The sequence below is a fragment of the Erinaceus europaeus genome, chromosome 13 (genome assembly GCF_950295315.1).
Source record: "Erinaceus europaeus chromosome 13, mEriEur2.1, whole genome shotgun sequence".
Lineage (NCBI taxonomy): Eukaryota > Metazoa > Chordata > Mammalia > Eulipotyphla > Erinaceidae > Erinaceus > Erinaceus europaeus.
In genome coordinates, this window is record NC_080174.1 from 13583205 (window position 1) to 13608609 (window position 25405).

At 47.3% G+C, this 25405-nt stretch overlaps 2 protein-coding genes across 3 annotated transcripts; both read right to left on the reverse strand.

The window, feature by feature from the left end:
• Positions 1-1246: 1246 nt before the first annotated feature.
• LOC103107201 (high mobility group protein B2-like) lies at positions 1247-2425 on the reverse strand. The gene is made up of 2 exons (XM_007515957.3): positions 2096-2425; positions 1247-1800 (listed from the first exon to the last, which is right to left on the reverse strand). The coding sequence occupies exons 1-2, from the start codon at positions 2327-2329 to the stop codon at positions 1411-1413; spliced, it is 624 nt and encodes a 207-aa protein (XP_007516019.1). The 5' UTR covers positions 2330-2425; the 3' UTR covers positions 1247-1410.
• A 1932-nt stretch (positions 2426-4357) lies between these two features.
• On the reverse strand, positions 4358-12377 carry LOC132542679 (UL16-binding protein 1-like). 2 transcript variants are annotated; one of them, XM_060205350.1, is made up of 6 exons: positions 12184-12377; positions 8550-8658; positions 7841-8131; positions 7387-7653; positions 6365-6520; positions 4358-4675 (listed from the first exon to the last, which is right to left on the reverse strand). In XM_060205350.1, the coding sequence occupies exons 2-6, from the start codon at positions 8599-8601 to the stop codon at positions 4479-4481; spliced, it is 963 nt and encodes a 320-aa protein (XP_060061333.1). In that variant the 5' UTR covers positions 8602-8658; positions 12184-12377; the 3' UTR covers positions 4358-4478. The 2 variants fall into 2 exon arrangements, with proteins under 2 accessions (XP_060061333.1, XP_060061332.1); XM_060205349.1 differs by lacking the exon at positions 8550-8658.
• Between the last annotated feature and the right edge of the window lie 13028 nt (positions 12378-25405).

Below are 25405 nucleotides of genomic sequence, written 5' to 3' on the forward strand. Positions count from 1 at the left end.
CCAGCCACCGTGCAGATGCTGGCTCTCTGTTTATGTGAGGCCACTACCCTCCTGGACAGAGCATGTCCTTCTCACCACTGCAGAAAGTACTATTCATCAGTGAGAAAAGAGGGGATATTAATTGACCACATGTATAAAGTTGGCTTAACATAAAAATTATAAAAGAAATGCACATTTGGGGGAGTCCGGCGGTAGCGCAGCTGGTTAAGTGCACATGGTGCAAAACGCAAGGACCCGAGTAAGGATCTCAGTTCAAGTCCCTGGCTCCCCACCTGTGGGGGGGGATCACTTCACAAGCGGTGAAGCAGGTCTGCAGGTGTCTATATTTCTCTTCCCCACTCTGTTTTCCCCTCCTCCCTCCATTTCTCTCTGTTCTATCCAACAACAACGCCATCAATAACAACAACAATAATAAACACAAAAACCGTTAAAAAAACAAAAACAAGGGAGTCGGGCTGTAGCGCAGTGGGTTAAGCGCAGGTGGTGCAAAGCACAAGGACCGGAGTAAGGATCCCGGTTCAAGCCCTGGCTCCCCACCTGCAGGAGAGTTGCTTCACAAGCGGTGAAGCAGATCTGCAGGTGTCTATCTTTCTCTCCTTCTCTCTGTCTTCCCCCTCCTCTCTGCATTTCTCTCTGTCCTATCCAACAACAACAATAATAACTACAACAATAAAACAACAAGGGCAACAAAAGGTAATAAATAAATAATTAATTAATAAATTTTTAAAAAAACAAGGGCAACAAAAGGGGGAAAAATAGCCTCCAGGGGCAGTGGATTCGTGGTGCAGGCACTGAGCCCCAGCAATAACCCTGGAGGCAAGAAAAGAAAAGAGAAAAGCATATTTGGAAATGGGATACAGAACTCTGGTGGTGGGAATTGTGTGGAATTGTACCTTTCCATACTCCCAGAGGGTTAAGGAATAGGAAAGCTATCAGGGGAGGGGATGGGATACAGAGTTCTGGTGGTGGGAATTGTGTGAATTTGTACCCCTCTTATCCTATGCTTCACTCAATGTGTCCTTTTTTTTTTAAATATACATAATTCTATTACAAAATTTTTTTAAAATGCAACATTCTAAAAAACCCAAAATTTACTATTGATACTAATTCTTACAAGTTTGCTGTGGTAACATACACAAGTCAAGAAATTAAAGAAACCATTAAATATTTAGAAACACTCAACATCAGAAGCTTTAGAATCTAAATGTAGTAGCCCCTCAAAATGCTACAACCTGCATTTAAAAAAAAAAAAAAAGTATTTCCTCTACAAAGAATCTTAACAGCTATACAAAAATCTGTACAGTTTTTATACTGAAGCTAATATTGAGCTGCACTTGAATTCACATTCTTAGCAAAACAATTGCCTGAGCACACACACGCACACTCCACACATCAACACAGGATAGCCATCTATTCTTCATCTTCCTCCTCTCCTTCATCTTCATCTTCTTCCTCCTCATCATCATCTGGCTCATTCTTCTTTGAGCCTATTGGCCTGCCAGGGCCCTTCTTTCCTGCTTCACTTTTGCCCTTGGCACGGTATGAAGCAATATCCTTTTCACATTTTTCCTTTAGTTTAGCTGCTTTCTGCTCATATGGCTGTTTATCCTTAGCTGACTGTTCAGACCACATTTCACCTAATTTCTTTGCAGTATCCCCAATGGATAGGCCAGGGTGTTCGCTTTTGATCTTTGGGTGATGTTCAGAGCAAAACAGGAAGAAAGCAGATGGAGGCCTTTTAGGAGCATTGGGATCCTTTTTCTTTCCTTTCTTATCACCTTTAGGAGGGATATAATTTTTCTTTTTTTTTAATATTTATTTTATTTATTTATTCCCTTTTGTTGCCCTTGTTGTCTTATTGTTGTAGTTATTATTGTTGTTGTCCTTGTTGGATAGGACAGAGAGAAATGGAGAGAGGAGGGGAAGACAGAGAGGAGGAGAGAAGGATAGACACCTGCAGACCTGCTTCAACCGCCTGTGAAGCGACTCCCCTGCAGGTGGGGAGCCAGGGGTTCGAACCGGGATCCTTCTGCCGGTCCTTGTGCTTTGCGCCACCTGAGCTTAACCCGCTGCGCTACAGCCTGACTCCTGGGACATAATTTTTCATCTCCCTGTCATAGCGAGCCTTGTCACTTTTTGCCATATCTTCAAACTTTGACTTTTCCTTTGCAGACACGGTCTTCCATCTCTCCGAACACTTCTTGGAGAACTCAGCAAAGTTGACGGAGGAGTCGGGGTGTTTCTTTTTGTGCTCCTCCCGGCACATCTGCACGAAGAAGGCGTACGAGGACATCTTGCCCCGCGGCTTGTTGGGGTCTCCTTTGCCCATGGCGCTGGGTCGGCCGCGTCCACCTGGGGTGTAGTTTTACCCTCAGACTCCCGCCGAGCCGCCGGCGAACGCAAGGGCTTCCTCGCTGCAGCTCCGGTGAGAACTCAACGTTTCCTTTTTATAAATAAATTTAAAAAAAATTTTTTTTAAAGCAATGCCAGACCTGTGACTGGAGAGAAGGTTGAATGAGTAGAGTGCAGGACTTCTCCTAGTCAGTAAATACATCTTTTTTAAAAAGAGAAAAGTTACAAATCATTATTAGCCAAAATAAAAGGCAGAGAAAAGTTATAAATCATTATTAGCCAAAATAAAAGACAGCTTAAATGACTCTAAAGATATATCAGGTTTCTAGCTAGGAAGACACAGTATTACAGACTGTCAATTTCCCACAAATTAGTCCATTAATCTGGGAATCCAAATTGTTTCTAGTGGACAGGGAGGTGGTTCCTGGGAGAGCACAGGACTTACATGCTCGACGTCCTGAGTTGGGTCTCTGGCACTGCACGTGCCAGTGATACTCGGGTCTTCTTGTTTCTCTTTCTCATCAATAAATGTATATATTTTTAAAGTGCCAAAAATTTCCAGTCAGGTTATGTGGACCTGTGACTGAATAATGCTGGCATTTATATACAGCAGTTAAGGACTGATGATGGCTAAGTACTCCTAATGAAAAGTTGAGAGAAACCCCCCAATCCATTCACTCCATAAATACTGTTGAGCACCCACTGTTTGCTAAGGCCTGAGACGTTGTGAATAAAAAGCTTGGCAGTGCCTGCCGTTGTGGAGTGTAGAAACATCCCAGACACCAAGGCTCACTCTAAAGCTGTATTATTATTATTGGAATTACTGAAAAGTTTTTAAAAATTGACTAAAAGTCATCACATTGCACACGTAAATGGGGCAAATCATTTGGTATAAAAGTAGTGGCTATAATTGTTCAGCAGTTTCTTTGGCTTTGTATGTTAATTCTCTTTTCAGCCACCGGGTTCCAGAGGCCAGCAGGATGCCAACCAGACTTCCCTGGACAGACAACCCCACCAATGTGTCCTGGAGCTCCGTTTCTCCAGAGACCCACCTTACTAGGGAAAGAGAGAGGCAGACTAGGAGTACAAATCGACCAGTCAACGTCCATGTTCAGCGGGGAAGCAATTACAGAAGCCAGACCTTCCACCTTCTGCAACCCACAACGACCCTGGGTCCATACTCCCAGAGGGATAGAGAATGGGAAAGCTATCAGGGGAGGGGGTGGGATATGGAGATTGGGTGGCGGGAATTGTGTGGAGTTGTACCCCTCTTATCCTACGGTTTTGTTCATCTCTCCTTTCTTAAGTAAATAATTAAGTAATGAAAAAAAAAGTAGTGGCTAAATAAAGATGCCATGGTCTAGAATATTTATAGAGACACTTTTTTTTTTTTTTTTGCTTCTATGTTTATCTCTGGGAGTCGGTGCCTGCAGTAAGAATCCACTGCTCCTGGCCATCTTTTTTCCGTTGTTTTTGTTGTTGCTGTTATTGTTGTTATTACCGCTGTTGTTGTTGCTGCTGCTGTTGTTGTTGTTGGACAGGACAGGGAGAAATTGAGAGAGGAGGGGAAGATAGGGAGAGAGATAGACTCCTGCAGACCTGCTTCACTGCTTGCAAAGTGAACCCCCCACCAGCAGATGCAGAGCAAAGGGCTCGCTGGAACCAGAATCCTTGTGCTGGTCTTTGCGATTTGCATTGTGTGTGTTTAACCCACTGCGCTGCCACACAGCCCCCTAGATGCACTTTCTAGATTCTTGACACTGATCATTTGTCATCAGAGGACTAAAGAACTTTCAGAAGAGTGTCCTTTGTACTGTGAAGACCAAGTTCTCACTGAAGGGGGAGTTCAGGGGTCATAGCAAGGTCACTGCCCAGGTAGAGTGTGCTGGGGAGATCAGAGCATCTTCATGGATTCACACCCCAATGGTTATTTGAATCCAGTCATCAGGATAAGGCTCCACAGATGAGCTTCTCAACAGAGTTTAAAATGGATCCTTAGTTCTGATTCCATAGAAGCAAAGCCATGATTTTATTTACTCCATGATGTGGGAGAGAATTGCTTACAAAAACCTCAGTAATTTATAAACACATATTCAAATTCAATGCCTAAAACTAAAGATGCAAGTTTAAGTATCATTGTGAGTAGAGGGAAGATGAAGGAGGCGTGACCCTGCATCTGCTGGGCCATGACCCAGTCCTGCAGAAGAAGGTGTTGCCTGGGCCAACTGACGAGCCTGTAGCTCAGTAGAACAGCTGGAGACAGACCTGGAGCAAGTCGGAAGCATAGCCCTTGAAAAGGATCTTCTCACTTTCTGCAGCATCTCTGCCATCAGAAGAGAAGTATATGTTGGTCCCAGTGGCTCAAGAAATCCTGGGTTAGTACTCGAGATGCTGCCCCTCCCTACTCACCCCCATCTCAAAGCTCCCCTCATTGAGAGTCATATATTTCCCCCACCCCACCCTGGGCCCTGCTCTCTGCCCACCTCTGTTTTCAGACCCCCCCACCCCACCCCAGGTCTTACTAAAGAGGGCTCAGGACTCAAGATACAAGGACTCTCCTGTTCATTCCACTGATGTCCTGACTCTGAAGTGCCCACTGGAGCATCGTCCTAAGAGAGGGGTCTGGCTCCTGGTTCCTCTAATCTTGGGGAGCACTGCTCGCAAGGCCCCTTCTTCCCTCAGTCTCAGCTTCTTGCCCCTGTAGCAGCGCTCAGGCTCTGAGGGTGACTGTCCCTGCACCCCATCCACCTGGGTCCAGCTCAGTCATTAGCATTCAAAGCCAGCAGCAGCTCAGCCCACCTGTCTCCCAGGTCACCTCTGCCCAAGGCAGGGGCCTCACAGCTGGCTCAGCACCTGGGGTCTCAGAAGGCTGCTGCCAGATGACACCAGGACAGAGTCAGGACCCCCAGGGCCCCAGGGTGCTCTGGCCCTTCTGTCTCCTACTGGAGACCTTTGCCTCAGCTTCCTCCACCCACACAGCTCTCTGTGGGAGGCAGCCCTGAGCCCAGGCCTCTGAGTCTACAAGGCCTCCCCAGACTCTCCCTGGCTCACCCTGACCCTCTCCCCTGAACCCATAGAAAGGGGCCCTTTCCCCTGACACAGGGGAGCCCCCATGCTGCTCTCACCTGGCGCTTGTAACACTGTGGCACCTGTCTACTCCCCACCCACACAGGGTTCTTTCCAAATAGGAATCTGGGGGTGGGCGATGGCACACTGGTTAAGCACACATAATGCTAAGCACAAAGACCCACACAAGGATCCCAGTTCGAGCCCCATGTTCCCCACCTGCAGGGGCGACACTTCACAGGCGGTGAAGCAGGTCTGCAGGTGTCTATCTTTCTTTCTCCCTCTCTGTCATCCCCTCCTCTCTCCATTTCCCTCAGTTCTATCCAATCAAATGGGAGAAAATAGCTGCCAAGAGACAACCTCACCAATGTACCCTGGAACCTCTCTGGAGCCCTGCCCCACTAGGGAAAAACAGAAACAGGCTGGGAGTATGGATCAAACTGCCAGCACCCATGTTCAGCAGAGAAGCAATTATAGAAGCCAGACCTTCCACCTTATGCAGCCCATAATGATCCTGGGTCCATACTCCCAGAGGGATAAATAATAGGAAAGCTTTCAAGGGAGAGGATGGGATACAGAAGTGTGGTGGTGGGAATTGTGCCCCTCTTATCCTATGATCTTGTTGATATTTTTTTATTTTATAAATAAATTTTTAAAAATAGCTGCCAGGAACGGCAGATTCATAGTGCTAGCACCAAGCCCCAGCAATAACACAGGAAGCAAAGAAAAAAAATTATATCCAAATGGCTACATAATACCCAAATAGGAATCTGACCAGAGCCAAACCTGGACCCCTAAACCCATTTTCTAACTTGGGATATAGATGTCTCTTCACCTGGTCTCATTTCCATGACAGTCAGGGAAGAATAGGACTAAAAAATTCAGCCTCCCCTTCTTTCCACCCAACCATTACCCTCACCCACCGCTTAATCCACCCCATCCATACCTGTAAGTATATGAGCACAGCGGTGCCGGATAATAAGAAGGATTATGGCGACAAGAACGGATACACTGATGGCTATAGGGATGAACCAGTGCACGTGTGAGGAGGCTGTGGTGTTGGCTGGTGCTGTGACTGCACCTGCTGTCAGGGTTGGTGCTTCTGAAAATAAAACATAAGAGTGAAAGTCCTTGTCTGAATCTCAGATATCAGAACCATCCAGCTCAGCTTCTTCTGCCTGGACAATCCAAACATGAACATATTCTCTCTCCCTCACATTTGTAGCAGCTGCTGCGACAGGCCCTGGATAGAGCAGAGACAGGAGACAGGACCTATGCCCAAGGAGCATGTGCAGCTAGAGAGAGGACAGGTCCACTGCCCACCAGTCACTTCTGCTGCGACAACAGGAAAGGACACATGAGGATGGTGACAGATAAGAACTCTCAGGAGATGAGATCTGAGGTGCAATGGAAGGATTTCCAGAAACTGAGCAGGAGAGACGAAAAGTGATGCTAAGTTGCACCAAAGCAAAGGACTCTGGGGAAGGTGGGGAAGGGAGGGGGTGGAGAGGGCACTGGGGTCCTGCTGCATGATGGCAGCAAAGGACCTAAGTAGGGGGGTGAGAGGGCTCTGCACATACATATCAGACCAAGGTGAGAAATTGTACCCATGTATCAGCTGTCCTGTAAACCATTAACCCCCCTTTCAAGATGCAAGATGGTGAAAAATAAAAGTGATGCCCCGAACAGGAACAGAAGGAAGAAAGGTCTGCGAACAGAATGTGTCCTCATATTCAGAGTCAACAAAGGGCCCAGGGTGAATGAGCACATGTGAAGAAGAGCTGTCAGGAGGGGAGAAGAGAGAGGAAGGAGCTAGAACACGGTGGCCTCTCTGCTCCAAGAAGAACACACACACACACACACACACACACACACACACACACACACACACACACACACGCAGAGAGAGGGGGAGAGAATCTGTGTGTAGTTCCGGTTCTGCCATTTCCTGCCCCTCTTCTCAGTTACCTGTGGTCTGAGGCACTTTATTCAGGAACTTTGAAAGGCTATCAATCACCATCTTAAATTCTCCAGGAATCTTCTTGAATAACTCAATCACTTCTTTGTACTTCTTCCATTTCTCTTCCATAGATTTGTTTGCAGAATGAACTTTCAGCCCCTGATGTGTCCACTCAAATTTGACGACTTCCTCTCCCTGGAAGCTGAGCGGCAGGACCACTTTGCTGCCATTGATTCCCACCTGGTACTGAATGCTGCCCTGCAGGGAAAGGGGACCTGTGCCCCACAGAAGGGTCAGTCTCTGCTTGTCACAAATCCCTTGTCCCCACCTTGTCCTTCTCTGTCCCCCAAGCCCACCCTAGCTGCTGTCTCTTCAGGGAGGGACCAAGTTCCAGCATCTGCATAGTCACAGCAGTTTCCTGGCCTGTAGTCACTCCCTCTGTCCTGGGCCTTCCACACTTACCACTGTTTGTGGAAGTTTCTTGCTGAAGATCAAGTATTTTCTTTTTGAGCTCTTCCATCAGGTCTCTCAGAGTTTCAGTGAAAATGCTCCGAGTATCAATATCCACCTTCGCCCACAGATGACTGAGAGGTGTGAGCCATGAGTCAGGGCGCTTGTGGTTTTCACACGTATAATTAAACAAAGGCAGCTTTTCTTCTTGGTGTACAAGTAGTTGAACTACAGCTTCACACCACTGTGATCCAGCACTGTTCCTGACTGTGATGGTGAAGTTTATGCAGAGAGAGTGAGAGCCTGCAGGAGGGAAACACAGGAGGGAGTCAGGATGGAAAGAAGAGGACTGAGGGAATCTTCCTTGCCCATCCTGTGACAGCAAGAGAATCTCTGGGAGGCTGAACTAGCAGAGCAACAAGATCCTTACTGGTCCCTCCCCTTTCACCTGCTCAAGTCCACTGCAGGGAGTCGGGGATGGGCATGCCCGGGAGAGGAAGCACACCACATATCCCTACAAGCCCACACTAAGCATTTAGTTAGCTCAAGATTTTGAAACAGCTTAGTGGGCAGGGCACCTACCTCCCCATGTGTTCCAACACAGGTTGGAGCTCCAGCACCATGTGAAGATGCTATGGTATCAGATGAAGCTCAGGTGCTGTTAAGTTATTCCCTCTCTCTATGTGTCATTCTCACTCCCAACACACACACACACACTTACTGTATGTCTCAATCTGAATCAAAAAGCAGCAGATGGGCTGAGGAGACAGCATAATGGCTGTGCAGAAAAGACCTTCATGCCTGAGTCTCTGAAGTCCCAGGTATCAGGCCTAGGAAGAAAACTATATCAGGTAGAGGAGAGAATATCAGAGATAGAAAAGACAACCACCATACTCTGTGGATTTAAAAATCTTGGAGAGAAAAGGTTTAGGAAAAATGAAGTACTTCTCCATGAAAAAGAAGACTCCATCAGAAAGACAAATGTGAGTGTTATTAGAATTCCCAAGGAAGAAGAAAGGCAGTAAGGAGCAGAAAACATATTCAAAGAAATCGGTGGTCGGGTGGTAGTGCAGTGGGTTAAGCTCACATGGTGCCAAGCGCAAGGACCGGCATAAGGATCCAGGTTCGAGCCCCCAGCTCCCCACCTGCAGGGGAGTCACTTCACAGGCGGTGAAGCAGGTCTGCAGGTGTCTATCTTTCTCTCCCCCTCTCTGTCTTCCCCTCCTCTCTCCATTTCTCTCTGTCCTATCTAATAACGACATCAATAACAACAACAATAATAACTACAACAATAAAAAACAACAAGGGCAACAAAAGAGAATAAATAAGTAAAGATTAAAAGATTAAAAAAATCATAGCAGAAATTTTTACATTTCTGGGTATGTCTATTCAGACATAGACATCCAGGAAGCTAAATCAGCAACCAAGGCCCTCAATCCAAATGACACACACCAAGACATACTATAGTAAAAGTACCCAAAAGCAAAGGAAATACTTTACAGGCTTTTAGAGAAAGGACGAGACTGACATACAGAGGAATCGTGAAGTTTTTAATCCCAACCCATAGAAGGATGGATGAAGTAGAATGATATATTCAAAGTATTAAGAGATAAGAATTGCCAGCCATCCTAGTGAAACAACTTTCCTAGTCTATTTTAGGGTATTATTGACCAGTTACTGATTTTATCATTGATTTTATGAAGATTTCCAAGATCACAGAGTACAGGGATATAGTTCCACGTCGTACCCACAACCACAGCTCTGTATCCCACCTGTGCAACCTGTATAACCACCCTGTGCAACCACCATCATTTTCACAAAAAAATTTAAGTCAAGTTCCCTGTCTCTCTTTTTATTGTATTAATTTATTATTGGATAGAGACAGAGAGAAATTGAGAGGGGATGGAGAGACAAAGAGGGGGAGAGACAGACACATGCAGCCCTGCTTCACCACTCGGTGAAGCTTTCCCCCTGCAGGTAAAGACATTTTCACAAAAGTTTAATGACAGTCAGTTTCTCTCTCTCTCTCTGTCTCTCTCTCTCTCATTTGTATTTATTTTTATTTTAAATATTTTATGTCCAATAACAGATTAATGGCTGAGAAAGTTGTGGTATATATATGCAATGGAATACTACTCAGATATTAAAAATCATGATTTCACTTTCTTCATCTCATCTGAAGTAAGATAAGTCAGAAAGAGAAAGATGAATATGGGATAATCTCACTCACAGAGAGAAGCTGAAAAATACTACCACGAGGCCGGCCTGACTTCCCTTGGCAGACAACCTCACCAATGTGTCATGGGACCCTACCTCCTCAGAGCCCTACCCACTAGGGAAAGATAGAAACAGGCTGGGGGTATGGATCAACCTGTCAATGCCCATATCTAGCAGAGAAGTAATAAGAGAAGCCAGAACTCCCACCTTCTGCACCCCATAGAGATCTCTGGTCCATACTCCCAGAGGGATAAAGAATAGGGAAGCTTCCAATGGAGGGGATGGGATATGGCACTCTGGTGGTGCGAATTGTACCCCTCTTATCCCACAATCTTGTTGATCATTATTGAATCACTAGTAATAATTTTAAAAGGAAGTTGAAAATAAGAAAACACAGCAGAACTTGGACTGGAGTTGGTCTATTACACCAAAATAAAAGACTTTGGGGTGGGGGGAGGGTTCATGGAGCATGATGGCAGAGGAGGACCTAGAAGGGGTTAAATTGTTAATGTGGAAAGCTGAGAATACAAACTACTGTATTTTACTGTTTACTGTTTAATCCCCTGATAAAGAAAAATTCAAGAAAATTTACATATTTATTAGAGGCAAAAAATGAGAAGAAATGGATAGAGAGAGAACGAGGGAAAAAAATCAGAGTATGGATCAATTATAGAAGCCAGACCTTCCACCTTCTGCATCCCACAATGACCTTGGGTCCATACTCCCAGGGGGTTAAAGAATAGGAAAGCTATCAGGGGAGGGGATGGGATATGGAGTTCTGGTGGTGGAAACTGTGTGAATTTGTACCCCTCCTATCCTATGGTTTGTCGGGGTTTCCATTTTATAAATAAAAATTATTTTTTAAAAATACTCAGCACTGAGTAGCAGTTTGTGAAAACTGCCCTCTGTGGATGGAGGCCAAGGGTTTAGAACCCAGGTCTTTGTGCATTGTAACAAGATCACCTAAAGCACACCCTTCCTAGTGCACCACCTTCCGGGCCTCACGAATTCATGTTTTATAACTTTTTATATTGTACATATGAGCAAAACCAACCCATAGCTTTTTTTTTTCAGAAATGATCCTATTTCCTTTAAAGAGAGAGAGAGAGAGATGGATTCAGATAATTTTGGAGATGATAATAGTGAGATGCTTAGACGTACATCCAAGGGAAATTTAAAGAAACCAAGCTTGAGGGCAGGATTAAAAGCTCAGTTGGATGCTGCACAGTTTTGCCATTGGCGCCACCTAGTTCCCACTCGCCCTCACAGCACTAAAGCAAACTTGGATGCTTCGGTCTCTTTTCGCGCTCTCTCTCACTGCGCCTCTTTACACACACACACACACACACACACACACACACACACACACACACTCACACACACCATGCTACAGTAAGCTGTAAAAAAAAAAAAAGGAGGAAAAAAAAGAAGGAAAGAAAGGAAGAATGAATGAATGAATGAATGAATGAATGAATGAATGAATGAATGAATGAATGAAAATCTTGACCCGAAAAACTATCTTCGGACTTTGGAAAATATATTAGTTTGACTACTGATAACACAAAGTTTTCCCTTTCCTTATTGACAGCAAAAGTCGTGGTCTTAATATTTGACTACGGGCTGTAGGTTAGGTTGTAGAAAGAGTGTTCTGTTCTTAAATACTGGGAGGCTGCACGGGGCTGGGGAGGAAGGAGTAGGGTAGAATCATTTTCCTTAGGCTTACTTAGCCGGCCAAGGATGCACTGAGCCAGTGGGAGCCGGAGGGCTGTGTGGGCGGCTGGATGGCGAGCAGCGCCCCAGCACGCCGGCGCCGGGCTCCCACCCTCCATCCCGGAAAGGGCCGGGCTGCAGCCGAGCTCCCCGCTGCCCCCAGCCCCTCCAGCTGTCCCCCGTTACTACTTCTTCTGCAAAGTCGCCCCCTTTGCAAACTTTCTCCAAGACTAAAAATAGAGCGAAGCACCAGCCCCTGCGCGCCGCCCAGACAGAAGCGGCGGGCGAAAGGGAGGGGTGGAGGGCTCCGGGCGAGATGGGTCTGGATCCCTCCATTCTGCTCCAGCAGCCACCCCGCACCCCGGCTTTCTTCACCTCCGGCCACGCGCACACCCAGCACCCCGCGCCGGGTGGGAGCCCAAACTCACCGCCCAGGTCGGCCCGGAGACAGTTCCCCGAAAGAAGCAGTATTATCAAGACGGCCGGGAAGCGGGGGGCCGTACCCCGAGCCATGGCGAGCAGGGCCGAGGCAAGAGGGCCGAGCAGATACGAGCAGATACGCTGCTGTGGGTTATCTGCCTCCAAGATTCCGGCGGAGAATGAACCCCCACCCGGGAGCAGAAGCCGAAGCCGAGGGCCGGGCCTGTCCCGCCCCGTGACGTGACATAGACGGCAGCCACTGATCAACCAGTCTGTCACTTCCCTTAAGCCAACCCCTCGACCGGACCTGCCAATCTACGCCGATATCTTCGCCCACCCTGTCCAACGCTTGATGTCTCGTCACCCAATCTGGTCCCCTATGCCTACACTGAACTTCTCTGTTCCAGTCTCCTGGAAACAGAGTTGGCAGTCAGCTGAGGTCAAGAACAAACACCTCATCACAGACCCCTGCCAGCGTCAACCCGGCTTTGACCTAGCACGTTATGATTGGGCCCTCCTCAATCGCTATCGAACAGGCCATGGCCAGTGCGCCGCTATGTTGCATCGCTGGGGAGCCAGAGACGACCCGAACTGCCCCTGCGGCTCCAGACAGACTATGACCCACATAGTCAACGACTGCCACCTCTCCAGATTCAAAGGAGGTCTCGAAACTTTACATCAGGCTCAACCTGACGCTGTTGACTGGCTACGGAAGAAGGGCAAACACTAGAAGAAGAAGAAGCCAACCCCTGAATCAAGTCTAGACTTCAAGTCTGGGGATGGATAGGGGAAGGGGGAAAGAGCGAATGTCCCTTCCCCTTTCCTTCCCCAGACTTTGTGCCAGGGAGGCGCCTTTGTGCCTGGAGAGTGAGCCCGAGTGTCTGTCAGGCGTCCCCTCAGGAAAAGGCTCTGGGAGCTCAGAGGTGGAGGGCAAGGGACACTGGACACTAGGAAGGGACTGGGTGAGCACAGAGAGTACTCTGAATTCTGGGGGCTTGCTGGGGGTCCCATATATGCAGGATTGCCCCCTTCCTCACCACCACTAGGTTATGGGGGCTCAGGCTCCCTCCAACCCCAAGATGTGCTGTGGACTGGGGACTTCAGAAATTTTCTCTGAGCCCTCTGTCTTCTCCCTTTTCCCTCTCCCATTCTCTATTATTATTATTATTACTTTTATTACTATTATTATTACTATTGACTTTGTAAAGTCACTTCTTGTCAAGCTGTCTCTTGTCCAGAAATGGACTAAAACCCTACAGACACCACTCAGGCTGAGAGGGCCAGGCAGAGGCGGACTGAGGAGGAGCTAAGCTCCTACAGGCACCCAGTACCTTCTGGGGTGCCCCTTCTTCCCTTTGCACACCAAATCTCAGGCCCGCGCTGCCCAAGGGTTGTCCTGCAGTGGAATCAGGACCTGGAAACCAAGGCTGGGTTTGGTGCCCTAGTCCCAGCATCCAGACTAGAGGTCCACACCTCCTGCCTGGTTTGGTGTCTCCTGGTATCAGGAGCAGAACGGAGAGCCTGATGGAGTTCATGTCCTCCTTTCTCCTCTCCTCTCTGCTGAGAGCCACAGTTTACTTCCACATCCACTGCTCAGGTGAACAGGGTCCTTTGGGGAATTTGAGGAGAGTCGTGAGGGGCCACCACCCTGAAGGTTCATGTCACCAGGGGGGGCCCAGTTCCCTCCCCTGCTTTAGTGCCTGTCCAACCCCCCCCACACCAACCCCCAACACACACACACACACACACACACACACACACACACACACACAAAAACTCACCGTCAAGCTAACCAGGGAGAGGAAACAGGGCCAGCATGCCAAGCGTACACTGGGTGACACTTTTGGCTTTAGGGGAAAATATAATCACCTCTCTACCCTCTGAGTCTCCTCGCCACCCAGCTCACAGTTTCACAACCACCTCTCTAGGGATAGGATAGGGAGAGGGACTGCAACCTCTTCCTCCACCAAGAGGGCAGCCTATCCCCTAGGGGCCTGAGGACATACCCAACAGAAGCACCCACGCTAGTCCCACCTGGCTAGGACAGGAGGAGCAGGAAGTCTGGTTTTGTGGAGTGTGACCCTGGGGATGGACATAAAGATAAGGATAAGGAAGGGCTCCCTAACTTCTACCCTTTGAAGTTAAGCCCACTGTGTGTTGTTTCTTTTGTTGTCAGCACTGTGATCCTGTAGGTGTTGTTTCTGTCTTCATCCAACCTTCCTTTCTGGGTCAAAGCAGAAGACCCCACAGACAGAGGGCTGCTCCAGTATGTTTGGCGTTAGAGACTAAGCCTGGCTCTCCAAAAGGCAGGTTCTGTACTCTACCAACTGAGTCCCCCTTCTTGCTGTTGCTTAAACATTAATAGTCTGTCCAGAGCTAAAACTCCATACTCTATTCTTCTGGGTACTGTTTCCTCTTTCTGAAATATTCTTCCAGTGTACTTAAATATTAGTCATTCTAATAATAATAATAATAAATAAACATCAAGTGTCTGCATCTGTGCTGCCCGTCCCTCCTGGGAACACCACCTCTTAGCCCTACTCCTGCATTCAGGACAAGTCATCCCTGAGTTTTTGGAGAATTCAGGTACCCTCTTCACCCGTGGTTTCACCAGGGACTGGTGAGGGAGAGTTCTCTGAGCTTTCCCATAAAGAATGGATGGTGGGGGGCAGGGTGTGTGTGTGTGGCTCCTTTGTCATATTAAAAATTAAAAAAAAAAAAAGAATGAGTGAACACTTTGCTGTCTCTGCATATTACCCTCTTGCTGGAACCATCAGGTCCTTGCCTCTACCACCTGCCTCAGAAATTCTGCATTTTTTTTATGTCCTGCAACTTTCCAAGAGCATCATACCCACACGCCCCCACAGGACCACCCCAGAGCCCATGATCTGGGACATACACTCTCCCTGCTCAGACTTTAGGTTCTCCCCGGGAGTCTGGCAAAGTGTGTGTTCTCCTGAGTGAGCAGCCTCCTGCCTCCCTGTTAGGTTTGTCAACTGACTGCCAGGGGTGTGGTGAACAGATGTGTCAGCCTGAGGTCTGCGTGGTAGCATGACGTGTATTGGCGATGGAAAAAGACACAAGACTCAAGTGCCTAGCTATAGTCTTTTCTGGTGAAGAGAATTTCAACATTTACTGTTTCAATCAATACCTCATAAAGACATAATCCTAAAGCCCCTGTTCCCCACAGAGAGAAAGCTTTGCAAGTGGTGAAGCAGGTCTGCAAGTGTCTCTCTTTCTCTCTCCCTCTCTATCTCCTTTCTATCTTCCTCTTGATCTCTAGCTGTCTCTATCCAATAAAGCTAATAAGAATATATATATATATATATATATATATATATATATGAATGGGGTGCTGGTGGGGAGGAGGGAGAGGAGGGCAATCCTAGACTGTGACATTATAAGCAGTGGGCAGAGGAGGCTGCAGTCTAAACACAGTCAAAAGAGACACTTTTGCAACTTCCTCCCCCAACCCCAGGGGACAAGGGCTCTTCCCTGCAGCTGGCGCTCCTTCAGCCTGCAGGTGCAGACAGACTGTGGGCACCAAGCTCAGACAGTCCTTCCTGGTCCTGCTGCTGTTATGGGCACTCACTGGGAGCTGCACCGGGTAAGTTCAGGGATGCCTTGGGACAGGGTTGGAAGTGTCTGGGAAGGAGGATTGAGTGTAGGACCCTTCTCACCCTGGATATGTCCCCTCCCTCCTACTGGCCACTCTGCCTGGGATGTTCTCTGAGTGTTGCCCTCAGGCAAGGAGGGAACCTGGTGGGGAAAAGTAACAGAGAAAATAAAACACACAGGCCGGGGCCAGGTGAGTTAAGCGGTTAAGTGCACATGGTACTAATCACAAGGACATGCACAAAGATTCTGGTTTGAGCCCCACCCCTCCCCACATGCAAGGAGGTCGCTTCACAAGCAGTGATGCAGGTCTGCGGGTATCTATCTTTCTCTCTCCCTCTCTATCTTCCCCTCCTCTCTCAATTTCTTTCTGCCCTACCCATAAAAAAAAAAAAAAATGGAAAAAATGGCCGCCAGGAGCAGTAGATTCCTAGTACTGGCACCAAACCCCAGCAATAACCCTGTAGGCAGAAAGAAAGAAAGAAAGAAAGAAAGAAAGGAGGGAGGGAGGGAGGGAGGGAGGGAGGAAGGAAGGAAGGAAGGAAGGAAGGAAGGAAGGAAGGAGAAAAGAAACACCCACTGGTCTCTACCTTGAACTTCCCCAGCGCACTGTGCAGAGGATCCCAGAGCAGCACCCCAGGGGCTCGCTCCCCTCACCACACACATTGCCACATCTCTGAATCACCTACCACCCTCAGACCAGGCTTTCTCCCTTCCACTTCCCACATCACCCCAGTTACAAGAAGGCATTAAAGTTCCTGCGCTTCCTTCCTATCTCCAAGGGACCCAAGTCACTTCTGTTACCAGTGGCACCTTGTCCTCTTGTCCCAGGATATACCCCGGCACTGGCCTCTGAGCCTGACTCACAGAACTTAGCAAACAAGGGGAAGCAAACAAGAAAGTCAAGAAAGTGGCGGTCAGGTGGTAGCACAGCGGGGTTAAGTGCAAGTGGTGCAAAGCACAAGGACCCGCATAAGGATCCTGGTTCCAGCCCCCTCCCCCCGCAGGGGAGTCCCTTCAAAGGAGGTGAAGCAGGTCTGCTTCATTTTTTTTTATTTAATGATAGAGACAGAGAGAAAATGGGGGAGGGAGAGAAAGGAAAGAAGGGAGGAAGGAAGGAACAAAGGAAGGAAAGAAGGGAGAGAGAGAAGGAGGAAGGGAGAAAGGAAGGAAGGAGCAAAGGAAGGAAGGGAGGGGAAAGCACTGTTCTGCCACTCGTGAAGCCTCCCCTGTGTGGATGGGGACTGGGAGTTTGAACTTGGGTTCTCACACACGGTAACATGTGCATCTCGGTTGGTGAGCATCTCTCAACTACACACATCTTAATCATGAAAAAATTAATAATGGAGGGGGACTGTTGGGATCTTGATCTGAAAGTTTAGCTCATAGGTTTCAATTTCCAGTTTCCTCTTGCTTTAAAGCTGTAGGCTCAGCACTGTAATACTCTGATGGTTCTGGACTGTCTTAGGGTCTGCCTCCTGTTGCCAGGTGAAAGTTTAGTACCTTAGAGATCTCTTCTTGTGGTCCGGGAGGTGGCGTAGTTGATAAAGCACTGGACTCTCAAGCATGAGGTCTTTAGTTCAATTCTCGGCAGCACATGTACCAGAGTGATGCCTGGTTCTTTCTCTTTCTCCTCCTATCTTTCTCACTAATAAACAAATAAATAAAATCTTTAAAAAATAAAAAAAAGAGATCTCTTCTTGACCACAGGTCATTGTCTCATGGAGGGAACTTTTCTTGGAGAGGATGATGCTCTGTGTCTCCACAGCTTGGATGGTGGTTTCCCATCCCTTCTGGAGGGCATTTGCTTCTGTGTGTTGTTTTACATATTATGACTTTCTTTCTTCTTTTTTAATTTTCTTGGTTTCTTTTTAAAATTTTTTATTTTTTTTTATTTTTAAAAATATTTATTTATTTATTTTCCCTTTTGTTGCCCTTGTTTTATTGTTGTTGTTGTTATTGATGTTGTCGTTGTTGGATAGGACAGAGAGAACTGGAGAGAGGAGGGGAAGACAGAGAGGGGGAAAGAAAGATAGACACCTGCAGACCTGCTTCACCACCTGTGAAGGGACTCCCCTGCGGGGGGCGGGGGGGGGGGCTGGAACCAGGATCCTTATGCTGGTCCTTGTGCTTTGTACCACTTGCGCTTAACCTGCTGCGCTACCGCCTGACTCCCACTTTCTTGACTTTCTTGTTTGTCACAATTTCAAAGATTCTATTTATAGCAATTTCAAAGATTCTATTTACAGCATTAGCAGAAATATCCAAAGACCTGTGGTTGTGGTCGGGATTTCCTTTCAGTGAATAAATCTGTTTTGTTTTGATACAGAACATGCACTTTTAAGCTCAGCTGGCCAGGTGGTATCCCCAAAGTCCACAGAGGGGCTCTGTCCTGGGAGAGGCCCCACTTGTATCCCACCAGCTGAGGAAGTTTCTGCACCTCAAACAAGTGGCCTAGAGACCCTGGCAAAAGTATTTGCTCATGTGTCCTCTGCTCACCCCCTCACCTCCCCCCCTACAGAGGGCAGATGGAGAATCAGCTCCTTCAAGGATGGGTATGAACACTGCTGATGGAGTGTGTGCGCTGGGGGGCTGAGTGGTGGTGTCTGGAGAGGAGGTTGATGACTCAGACAAGAGCTGCTCCAGGAGCCTCTAGGCACAAAGGCTTGCTTGCTTCCTGGGCACCTGGACATTTCTTCTAGGGCTGAGAAGCCTAAAGTTCCTGTTTTGGGCACCTCAGTGCCAGGCCTCTCAGCTCTGGAGGAAACCCCACCAACATGAAGAGCCCCTGCCCCAGACCCTCTGGCCCCCAAAGTCTGCAGAATCACCTCCCCAGACCACTCCTAGGAGGTGCCATCCAGATCTTTGCAGGAGAAGCAGAAAGCCAAGCCTTGAGCTTTTGAGAACTTCCTTATGTTGTAAGTCAATAAACCACGAAAGAAACCGCTTGTCAGAATCCGCCAAGATCCCACAGCACCTTTCTGAGGTCTGTGTGTTTCTGTCACCTCCCACACATTCAGAATGGAAGGACCTGGTGCCCTGGCATGTATCCTGGACACAGGGAAGATCTGGGCTCAGAAAACCCAGAGGGCATGTCCCTGGGGCACCTAAGCCAGAGGCCACCAACAGTGAACCCAGGCTGAGCCATCATCCGCCTTCTCACCAAGTGCGCTTTGGGACAGAGAAGGGAAGACAGTCCTCTGTACTTTCTGCCTTAATTGTGCCCCTTTGCTGTCCTTCTGGGAGTCTTTCACCAGCAATAAATTAAAGACTTTAATTTACGACAAGGACCACTGGTGATGCTTTCATATGCCTGTTTAAAAGATTCTTTAGGGAGCCAAGCAGTAGTGCAGAGGGTCAAGTGCACATAGCATAACACTCAAGGACCCCTGCAAGGATCCCGGTTTGAGCCCCCAGCTCCCCAGCTCCCCACCTCCCCACCTACAGGGGGGTCACTTCACAAGCAGTGAAGTAGGTGTGCAGGTGTCCATCTTTCTCTCCTCCTCTCCGTCTTAATCTCCTCTCTTGATTTCTCTGTCCTATCCGACAACAACAGCAGCAATAACAATAACAACAAGGGCACAACAAGGGCAACAAAAATGGGGAAAATGTCCTCCAGGAGCAGTGGATTCATAGTGGAGGCACTGAGCCCCAGCTATAACCCAGGAGGCAAAATATATATATATATATATTCTTTAATTTATTAGTAAAAGAGAGAGAAAAAGAACAGACCGCTCAGCTCTAGAGCTCTAGTATATGCCCTACAGACCATCAAACCTTCTATACCACTCCTGCCAGCCTGTGCTCTACCACTGAGCATCCTCCCAGGCCCATAATGATAATTTCTAGAAATTTCTTGAGGTCCATTTCCAGCAGGATTCTGAAACTCTTATTATAAGCCATCTTCAAGGACAAGATTGGTACTATCAGTCTCAATCAGTCTACTATCAGGTGTGTCTGGTGAGAGCAAAACCCTAATCATTTGAGAGGAAAGAGCTCAGGAATTGAAAGTGTATGCAAAGAAAATATTTCAAAATGGAGGGAGGGAGAAGGAAGGGACAAATCACAGGAGAAGAAACAGGAAGTTGGTAGAAGGTAGAATAGGAAGTAGGTGGAGAGAGGAGCTCACTTAACACCAAACAGTCCTGCTCCACCACAGGAGGTCTGGGGCAGGGGTGGAAAGGTGAGATGGTATTCAAGTGAGTTTTGTTAAGTGAAATTTCCTTTTTCTTTCTTTTTTTTAAAAAAAATTTATTTATTTTATTTATTCCCTTTTGTTGCCCTTGTTGTTTTATTGTTTTAGTTATTGTTGTCATCTCATCATTGTTGGATAGGACAGAGAGAAATGGAGAAAGGAGGGGAAGACAAAGAGGGGGAGAGAAAGATAGACACCTGCAGACCTGCTTCACCGCTTGTGAAGCAACTCCCCTGCAGGTGGGAAGCCAGGGCTCGAACCGGGATCCTTACTCTGGTCCTTGCGCTTTGCACCACCTGTGCTTAACCCGCTGCGCTGCGCTAAAGCCCAGGACTCCTGAAATTTGCTGTTTCATGGGCGTTCACCGTGTGCATGGGATGCATTGGATCGACCTTCTCGTGGTGCATCCCGTGAGTACCCATTCATTGGGGAAACTGACGATCCTTCCTAGCCGACTGAATCCACATGGATCCCAGTCACTTTCAAAGCCAGCAACAAGCAGCTCCTGACAGCTTTCAACCTGACCTGCTGACTGGCTATGGAAGAAGGGCAAATGCTAGAAGAAGAACCGTGTGCATAGTTATGAAGTACTTCCTGGTAATAATGGTCCTTCCCATTTGATGTCAGAAGTGGTCATCAGTCCTCCCTGGAGGGAGCACACAGTGAGCACACACACACAGCCCTGACTTCTGCAGGTCATTCTCCTAAAAATGTTGGGAAGATGGGTCTGGCAGCTCCCACTGCAGGGCTGGGGCTGGTTCTGCTGCTGGAAGCCAGGGAGACTCTGGGAGGTGGGTGTCCTGGGGTGTCACCACCTGCCTGTAGAGGAGATGGAGAGAAGGCAATCATCCAAGGCTCAGGCAGGTGGGGCCTGTCCAGGTCTCTCAGGAGGGGAGGGTGTGGGGGCTGGACTGGCTCCCAGGAAGTTACTGACACCCAGTTGCTGGGGACCCTGCCTAAGGCCCCAAGCCTGGTGCTGTGCTCACAGGGGCAGCTCTCCCTCCTGCCAAGGCCGCCTGCTTCTCCAGGAGCCTCCCCTGAACCAAGATCATACACTTAAGATGATCCTGTGGTGCCTTCTTTCATATTGGTTGCAAGATCTAGCTGTCCAAATAGATTTTAGTCTGGAGAAGACACACAATGTTTTTGTGCTATTGTATCTCAAAATGGAGTGGACACCACCCCCTGCAGCCAGGTCCTTCACAGGGAGGCCCCCTCACACCTGCAGCTTCTCTCACAGGTGCTCACTTTTATTTACTTATTTATTTTATTTTTAAAACGATTTTATTTGATAGAACAGAGAGAAATTTAAAGAGAAGAGGGAAATAGGGAGGGAGAGAGACACACCTGCAGACCTGCTTCACCACTTGTGAAGCTCTCTGCCCTGCAAGTGGGGACTTGAACTCAGGTCCCTGTGCACTGTAAGTCTTTGCGCACTGTAATGCATTCAACCAGTGCACCACCACCTGGCCCCTGCTCACTCTCTCTGCCTCAACCTCACTGTCAAATCTCAGGCTTCTCCTTAACAACCCTGGTGTGAAGCCCAGGGCTCAGTGGATGGAAAGTCTTTCCTTCAGTATGACAGTGACAGCAGCAAGGCCATGCCTATAGGTCTGCTAGGAGGAACACAAAAGCCAACAAAGCATGGAGAGATTTGTCCCTAACTCCAGGAGATGTGAACCAGGGCTCAGGATGGTCCTGCTTGTCACCAAACTGGAGAAAATTTTGCGCAGGGGTGAATATGGCGAGGTGGTGGGAGCTGGAGACAGGGAGTGAGAGGGGAGGGGGCAGCACACAGGAGGGAGGGGCTTTGAGTGATCATTGAACATGGTCCCTCCTCAGAGACAAGGTGGGTCTGCTGGGCAGGAAAGGGCAGGCCCTGGAGAGGAGAGTCCAGGCCCTGGGTGTGAGAGACACCCTGGGCACTGGGAGGGCAAGGGACCTCAGATATCCTCACATTTGAGAGTCTAATGCATCACCTCCTGGAGTATCCGCTGCATCCCCTCCCAGATCAGTTGCTCTAGTCTGTCTCAGGAAATCAATAAATCTTTAAGAAAGCAAGTAAGAGGGTAGTGGCACACCCTGCTGAGCACATATGTTGTGACCCCAACAGAAGTTTGGGACTATTAGCATACAAATGACAAATGACATCAGCCAGAGGTGAGACACACAGAGAAGGGAAAAATTTAAAAGGCACAGACTTGAAGCAGGTTGTCCTCTTTTTGGCTGCTGCTTCTTCTACTGGTAAGAAGCATCTCGACAGTGATGCTCCAGGTATCCACCATGGCTACTTATCCTGGGAACTGAACATGTGTGACTCAGCTAGCTGGTAAACTTTCAGCCCCCTCTACAGCCATGGGCAACCTATACCTCAGCTGATAATTGTTTATCTTATGGGACTAAACTTTTTATAATTAAACTCAGACATTATGGACCTAGAGTACTCTTAACCCCTGGTGATAATTGCTTATTTTGCCTTGTACCTGTTTCACCCTAATAAAACCAAATAAAACCTTCTATTGTTTAAACCCTGTTGTGAATCCTTCAGCGCCCACTTAAAGCCCTAAACCCCCCCCCTTTTTTGCCTCCAGGGTTTTTTGTTTTTTGGGGGTTTTTTTGCTCCTGGAGGCCTTTTTTCTCTCCTTTTCTTGCCCTTGTTGTTGTAGCTTTGTTGTGGTTATTTGTTTTTTAATATTTATTTATTTATTTCCTTTTGTTGCCTTTGTGGTTATTATTGTTGTTATTGATGTCATTGTTGTTGATGTTGTTGCTGGATAGGAGAGAGAGAAATGGAGAGAGGAGGGTAAGACAGAGAGGGGGAGAGAAAGACAGACACCTGCAGACTTGCTTCACCCTGTGAAGTGACTCCCCTGCAGGTGGGGAGCCCCGAGCTGGAACCGGGGTCCTTATGCAGGTCCTTGTGCTTTGTGCCAAGTGCGCTTAATCCTCTGCCCTACCGCCTGACTCCCTTGTTGTGTTTAGTATTGTTGTGGTTATTACTGTTGTTGATGTCATTCATTGTTGGATAGGACAGAGAGAAATGGAAAGAGGAGGGGAAGACAGAGAGAGGGAGAGAAAGACACCTGCAGTCCTGCTTCAGCGCCTGTGAAGCGACTCCCCTGCAGATGGGGACCTGGGGGCTCCAACCTGGATCTTTAGGCTGGTCCTTGAGCTTTGCACCACATGCTAACCCGCTGCACTCCCCCCCACCCCCTACCCCCAAGTCCCTTTTTAAGTTAAAGTTTCAACAACCCTGGGCACTGGGAGAGCAAGGGCTCTCAGATATCCTCATACTTGAGAGTCTAATGCATCACCTCCCAGAGTAAGCACTGCATCACCCCCTGGATCAGTTGCTCTGATCTCTCTCATGAAATTAATAAATAAATCTTTAAGCAAGCAAATAAAAGGGTGTGGCAAACGCTGCTGAGCGCATGTGTTACAATGTACAAGAAGCTGGGTTCAATCCCTCTGTTCTCACATGCAGGGGGGGAAGCTTCATGAGCTTCCCTTTTCTACCTCCCCCTCCCCCTCAATTTCTCTCTGTCCAATCAAATAAACGAAACAGGAAGGTTCTGGGTGATGGCAAAGCTGGTTGATTGCACATGTTACAATGCACAAGGACCTGGGTTCAAGTCCCCAGTACTCACCCACATGGAGAAAGCTTTACATGCAGTAAGCAGGTCTGCAGGTGTCTTTCTCTCTTCTCCTCTATCTCCCTCTCCCCTCTCAAATTTTCTCTGTTCTATCAAAAGAAAAAATGGGTGCTGGGAGTGATGGATTCATAGTGCAGGCATTGCGCCCCAGTGCTAACCCTGGTGACAATAATAAAAATTAAATTGAAAAGAAACAGAAAATGTTTTTTAAATGCCACTGGGAGCAATAGAAAGAAAGGAAGAAAGGGAGAGGGAGAGAGAGTAAATAAATGGAAAAGAAACAAAGCAAAGAATAAGAAACAGGCACACAAGCCCAAATGCTAGATTTGAACTTAGGTTTTCGAATATGTAAAACATGTGTTCTAACCACTGAACCACATCTTTAGTCAAATATATATATGGAGGGGGGGTGACAGTACCAGCAGAAATGGATTAAGAGAGAGCAGAGTCATTTTTTTCTTTCCACTATTTTCATTTTTATTTTAGTAGTGCAAGGGATGAAGCCCAGAGCCCTGTACCTGTGCTCTGTCACAGTCACCTCCCCCATCACAACCTTTCTTGAGTGTTCAGTTCCCGAGTCTCAGCTTTATTCCCTATTTTATGTCCTCGTGCCTTAATATAATACAAATAAATCTGAATATAGTTTTAAACACAGGATGTTGTACATGGAAACATATCCCCACAAAAGACATGCTGAACCTAAGCTCAGATGCTCCTGTGAGCTGATTTGACATAGGTCACCACAGATATTGTTCGTTGAAGTGAAGTCACTGGAGAGAACCTAAGTCAGTGGGATTCGTTTCTTTACAGGATGAAAATTTGGACAAAGAGAGGAACATGTGAGAACAATGAGACAATGGGACACACAGCCCACAGTCCTGTGACGATGGAGGCAGAGACTGAAGGGCCGCAGCCTCAGCCCAGGAGGCAGAGGGTGTGTGAGCACTGCCCGGGCGGGCCAGGACAGCCTCAGAGGGAAGGGGCCCTGCTGGCTCCTGGATCCTGCACTTCAGTCTCACCTGCTCTGCCTGGGACTGTGATGCCATGATTCATAATAAATGAAATTCTCTGGTCTTCATCTCCTTTCTGGCATAGAACTGTTTATCTTATTGAACTTTGCAATGCACTTTCCTGATTTTAAATTTATAAGCTGCAAAACATACAAATCTTATCCTTTCTTGGTCCATATAATCTACCCAGTTGCTGCTAATATTCCGATTCTAGAATATTCACAGACATTCTGTGTTCAGTCATGGTTCAGAGAGGCTTTATGAGATAACTATTTAATTATAATTCATACAGAAGACATTTTTATAACTTTATAAAAACTATCTAAAAATTTAAAGCCTACCAAGTCACACAGAACCATTTAAACTATAAGTCTGTCTCTAAATGATACTTATAAACTAAGCAAATTTATTGCATTTTACTGTACTAGAATGAAATGGTGGTTTACATTAAAAAAGATAAATTTGCATTTACTGTGTAAAAATGGTGCTAAATGTTATTTTTAAATTGTCCTCAAAGTAAGGGCTGGGTGGTGGCACACCTGGTTGAGGGCCCACATTATAATGCACAAGGACCCAAGTTCTAGCCCCCATCCCCACCAGCAGGCAGACAGTGACACAGTGCTGCAGGTTTCTCTCTGTCTCTCTCCCTCTATCACCCCCTTCCCTCTCAATTTCTGGCTGTCTCTATCCAATAAATAAATAAACATAATAAAACATTAAGAAAAAAGGAAAACTACAGACCACTATCTCTGATGAA

Bases quoted from the DNA above. Each gene is read 5' to 3' on its own strand.
- LOC103107201 (XM_007515957.3), bottom strand. From the start codon at position 2,329: ATGGGCAAAGGAGACCCCAACAAGCCGCGGGGCAAGATGTCCTCGTAC. The intron at 1,801-2,095 runs GTCCCAGGAGTC...TTAAAAAAAAAG, and splicing joins ACAGGGAGATGAAAAATTAT to AAAAATTATATCCCTCCTAA.
- LOC132542679 (XM_060205349.1), bottom strand. From the start codon at position 12,268: ATGGCTCGGGGTACGGCCCCCCGCTTCCCGGCCGTCTTGATAATACTG. The intron at 8,132-12,183 runs GTGAGTTTGGGC...TCCCTCCTGCAG, and splicing joins TCTCCGGGCCGACCTGGGCG to GCTCTCACTCTCTCTGCATA. The intron at 7,654-7,840 runs GTAAGTGTGGAA...TGTGGGGCACAG, and splicing joins AGAAACTTCCACAAACAGTG to GTCCCCTTTCCCTGCAGGGC.